The following is a 4,907-nucleotide window of genomic DNA, read 5'->3' on the forward strand; positions in this document are numbered from 1 at the left end:
CCTGGAGAAAGCTTTTAATCTTGAGTGGGTAAAGAAGCCACCCTTCTGGCCAACAGAGCTGATGAGTGATGAAGGAATGAAGGTGTGGGTCTTTATGGGTCTTTATCAGGTCAACCCCCTGTTCAACCAGTGCCCCCCAAAAAGTAACTGACAATAGAGCAAGCAGCTCTATTAACTGGCTCCATAAGAGGTTAAATGGTGAACTCTGTGAGAAAAGGAGCACCTGCCTTAGAAATAGAAGGCTCACAGCTAGTCCCAGCTATACCCTGGGCTGGGAAGGTGAGAAAAATGATCATGAAGTGTCCTCATTAGGCCTCGGCCTTCTTATATGTCTTTTTGTCTTGATTGTGGGGGTGGAGGGGGGGAACAATGTCCAGGTTTACCATGCTTAGATTTGATGGTCATGGGTAGCTTTCCTGGGGGAAGGAGTATCTACTACTGACCAAGGGTGGGGAATTGGAGGATTAATTTGGCTGTTTTATTTCCCCTACGTAATGAGAATTGCTTTGGCTACTCAAAGGAGTCCAGGCTGATGTTTCCTGGACTTTTCTTCATGGCCACCCTCATGCTCCCAAGATGACTATCAGAGCCTCACCCAATCAAGAAAAGAGAATGGGAAAAGGGGCTGCTGGTCAGCTCAGTCATCCCCTTTAAAGGAGCATTCTGGTTGCCCCTCTTCCACAACTCCTGCTTACATTTCATTGGTCAGAATTGTGTCACATGACAGCCATAGCTGCAAGGGAGTCTGGGAAATGTAACTTGGCACATATCTATCTCAAATCAGGTCCTTTTGACCTTTACAGAATAACCCCTGCTTTGCAACTCTCTCCTCCCTTCAGGACCGGATGCAACTCTCCTATGCTATCAAAACGCCTGCTTGAGGCAGCGCACGCTCCCAGGCCTCAGAGAGGCCCTCACAAAACATTTCGCAAAGACGGGACACTCAGGTCAAAAATGTAACAACCCCCTCCCATACACTAAACACACAAAATCACGTCCCAGGTGGGGGCAAGGTAAAGAAGAGGTGCAGCAGGATGCACGAGGTACACAGGGTGGTCAGCGCTTACAGCACACCTCAAGAATACCTCCGGGCACACCCACCTGGGAGCGCTGAACTGTCAGGGGTGCGCGCCAGCAAAGGGGCCTGAGGGCAGCCGGATGCGCATGTGCACTCCCTCCCTTTCCCCATCCCGCCACTGGGACCTGGGGGAGCATCTCCTTCCCTGTCAGAGCGGCGATTGGGGTCCCAACGCCACCGGCCTTCCTGGAACTGAGGTGAGCTGGGGCACCAGGCCTCCCCCTGTCCCCCACCCCCACACCGACCTGGGCGGTCCTTCCACTTAAGGCTGTGGGGGTGTGGCCGAGGTCAGGTGTGAGGGCAGTTTCCCCTATTTGCCTCCCCTCCGCAGAGACCTGCAATCTCCATCTCTGCAACCTCCGTCTCTGCAACCTCCGGCCGCCTTTGTGAGAACGTGAGTACGGACCTGGGTGAGGGTGTAGGCCCCAGGCGGGGAACGGGGAGTTGGGAGCTGGGCGGGAAGGTGCAGGCCGAGCGCGGCTTTGGGGTGAAACTGGGTGTGCCCCCCTCCCAGCCCCACGCCGGGCTAGCCTCCTGGGCTAGTCAGGGGATGCCTAATTGAGGTGGTGCGGAGCCCGGGCCATCCTGGAAGGAGATGGAAGGGACTGCCGTTGGGTGGACATGCCCCTCCCGTACCCCTGCTCCTTGGGTTAGGGAGGCGACACGAAGTGGTTCATGCCTGGGGGGAGGGTGGCTCCACTGGCAGTTGGCACCGTTGCTTCCCCACTCCCCTGCCACCCTGCAATGGTCTGTGTGACCTCGGGTCAGTCACCGCCACTCACTTTCCCAAGCCTCGCAGTTCCGGTTCCTCGCTGCGTGGCAGCCTCAGCCCCGGTGACACCTGCCCAGAGCGAAGGTCCCTCGCACCCGTCTCAGGTGACAGCGGCCATCTCTCCGGCTGCCTGCACCCCGTCCCCTGCCTCCAAACCCTCTGCAAAAACCCTGTCAGGCCGGCCTTCGGAACATCCCCAAATCCCGCTCTGCTCTCATACAGGTCCCCTACGGCCTGCACTGCTGCCCTGGCTCCTGGCTGGCCCCCTCCCCTGAGCCCATCCTCAAGATCGGATCTCTCCGTTTCTGCCCCGCAACCGGAGTGGGGGGTGGGGGTGGCGGGACCACCAGAGCTCTGTCTTCTGCTAACCTCTCCCTATCAGGTCCCCCTTCCTGGCGGGAGAGCACATTCCACAGCTATTTTCAGGGATCCTCTCTGGGCTGAGGCCCCACAGCTGGATCTCCACCTGGGACCTTCCCCTCCACCCCAACTCTGACCCTTGGATCCCCCAAATGCCACAGAATTCTCCCATCCCGCCTAGCTGCCACTGCCCCTGGGCTTCCGGGGAGACTTGGAGCCTCAACCATTATGATGCATATCCTGAGGCCACACACCAAACCAAGATCAGGGATGTGTATTGAATGGGTTAATGGTGACATTCTATTAATAGTCGACGCTAATTGAGCACCTGCTGTGTGCTCCTCGTCTTCTAACTGCATGGTAATTTACTTGCTTATCTTGTTTATTGTCTCTTTCTCACTTCCAGAATCCTCCCAAGGGCAGGGACTTTATTTTGTTCTCAGCCACTTCACCACCCCCACACCTCCTGCCCCCAACCCTACCTCCCATCTCCACACCCATCACAATGCCTGGCATGCAGGAAAGTCCCCGAATTAGTGAATGAAAATTAAATTATAATAGAAATGCCTAACATTAACTAAGCACCTTCTCCCTGCTTATCACCTATTACTGAAGCATTCTTACTGATTTATCTCTGTTGTCTGTTTTCCTGACTAGAAAGTCACGTTCAGGAGGGCCAGGGTTTATTAATCTCTTGTCCCCCACCTCTTTGTCCTTGCCACATAGTAGGTTCTCAATAGCTATATGTTGGATAAGTAATAAAGACTAAATTCCGATGATTATGGTTAACAGACTTCATAATTTGCTTAATTCTTTGGTTTATTGTTTCCATCTTTTTAAAATATATTTTTAATTGAAGGACAATTAAAATATTGTGTTGGTTTCTTCAATACATCAACATGGATGAGCCGTAGGTAGGTATTCATATATTCCCTCCCTCTTGATGTTTCCTTCTTTTAGAACATAAACTCCTGGGGCAGGAATGTTGCTCAGCACAAACTGTGACTGGCAGTGTCCTGGGCTGGGATCCAACAGTGACATGATCCAAAATCAAAACTGATGAAATTCCTGCCGTCCCTCCAGAATGGGGAGGAACTGCTAATGGGCAGGGGGTATCTTTTTCAGGTGACTGGAAATGTTCTAAGATTACGGTGATGGTCACACAACTCCGTGAATGAATTTAAAAAACAATTATACACTTTAGGTTAACTTTATGGTATATAAATTAATCAAGGTGTTTTAAAAATCCCTGCCTTCACAGAGTTTATGTTGTAAAGGGGAATAAGAGAATAGACAACATGAATAATGTATATACTATATTAGGTGATTGGTACACACTAGGCACTCAATAAATGTTGATTCAATAACACCTGGCTGTCCCTAAATGGTCTCATCTAATCTCCCAACCCCCCACCCCCACTGTCTTCTCTTCCCATCTGCAGAGCCTGCTGTCCACATCTCTTCCCTGAGCTGCCCGCTTGGAGCCATGGCACAGCCGACAAAGCCTGACATGTTTGATTTGGGCCTGGGCACCTGGAGCCCTAGATCCCGGGAGCAGAGCCACAGGGCTTGGGGGGCACCCTCCAAGGGTGTAGGCAAGAAGCTGCCCGAGTACAAGGCGGTGGTGGTGGGCGCAAGTGGTGTGGGAAAGAGTGCACTGACCATCCAGCTGAACAACCAGTGCTTTGTGGAAGATCATGACCCCACCATCCAGGATTCCTACTGGAAGGAGATGGCCCTAGACCACGGAGGCTGCATTCTGAATGTGCTGGACACAGCAGGGCAGGCCACTCATCAGGCCCTGCGTGACCAGTGTTTGGCGATTGGCGATGGTGTGCTGGGTGTCTTCGCCCTCGATGACCCCTCATCTCTAGCCCAGCTGCAGCAGATGCGGGCCACCTGGGGCCCACACCACACCCAGCCCCTTGTCCTTGTGGGCAACAAATGTGACCTTGTGACCACCACTGGAGATGCTCATGCTGCTGCTGCAGCCCTCGCGAAGAGCTGGGGGGCCCCTTTCATAGAGACCTCAGCCAAGACACGCCAGGGTGTGGTGGAGGCCTTTTCCCTACTTATCCATGAGATCCAAAGGGTCCGGGAGGCCATGGCAAAAGAGGCCACGGCAGGGCCAGGTGGGGATAAAGGCCGGCACCAGAAAGCCATGTGCCACTGTGGCTGCTCTGTGGCCTGAAGGTCTTAAGTCTAGAAAAGTGGACCCTCCCCCAGACCAAGGTGATGGTTCCTTCACATGGCCCCCGCTACCAGCAAGTAGCTGTGTGGGACACTGGGTGTCTCTTCTCCTGGGGAGGTTTTCTTTTGGTGATGGGCTTTTTGGCAGTGTGGAACATAGTGTTGGTTGTGTTGTGTCAAGTTGAGAGATTCTGTGCACAAATAAATTGTGTTCTTAGGTTTCAAAACTGCCTCCATGCCAAGTGTTATGTGGGTGGGAATGAGACTGGGTGGGGAGAATGTTATTGAATTGTGAGAATTCTTCCATTCAAGAAATGTGGGGGAAACCCCTATGTGCCAGGCCCTGCTTTGGGTACAGAAGATGCAGAGGCAAGACATGGAAAATCCCTGCCCTTGTAGATAGGACATGAGGCTATGTAGTAAAGGCAGGTGGAGGAATAGAGTGACATGGAGGTCAAGGAAAAAGCCTTAGTAGGTGACATTTGAGCAAAATCTTATGGATAATTA

At 52.7% G+C, this 4,907-nt stretch overlaps 1 protein-coding gene across 4 annotated transcripts; it reads left to right on the forward strand.

Annotated features, from left to right (window-relative positions):
• Positions 1-136: 136 nt before the first annotated feature.
• ERAS (ES cell expressed Ras) lies at positions 137-4,621 on the forward strand. Of its 4 annotated transcripts, XM_043457909.1 has the most exons (4): positions 137-1,275; positions 1,410-1,472; positions 3,070-3,124; positions 3,653-4,621. In XM_043457909.1, exon 4 carries the CDS (start codon positions 3,697-3,699, stop codon positions 4,399-4,401), a length of 705 nt encoding a protein of 234 aa, XP_043313844.1. In that variant the 5' UTR covers positions 137-1,275; positions 1,410-1,472; positions 3,070-3,124; positions 3,653-3,696; the 3' UTR covers positions 4,402-4,621. The 4 variants fall into 4 exon arrangements, with proteins under 4 accessions (XP_043313844.1, XP_043313843.1, XP_043313845.1 ...); XM_043457908.1 differs by having other exon boundaries at positions 1,410-3,124; XM_043457910.1 differs by lacking the exon at positions 3,070-3,124.
• The last annotated feature ends 286 nt before the right edge of the window (positions 4,622-4,907 follow it).

Source organism: Cervus canadensis, chromosome X (genome assembly GCF_019320065.1).
Source record: "Cervus canadensis isolate Bull #8, Minnesota chromosome X, ASM1932006v1, whole genome shotgun sequence".
NCBI lineage: Eukaryota > Metazoa > Chordata > Mammalia > Artiodactyla > Cervidae > Cervus > Cervus canadensis.

Excerpts from the sequence above, each read along its gene's own strand:
- ERAS (XM_043457907.1), top strand. The coding sequence starts at position 3,595 with ATGGTCTCATCTAATCTCCCAACCCCCCACCCCCACTGTCTTCTCTTC.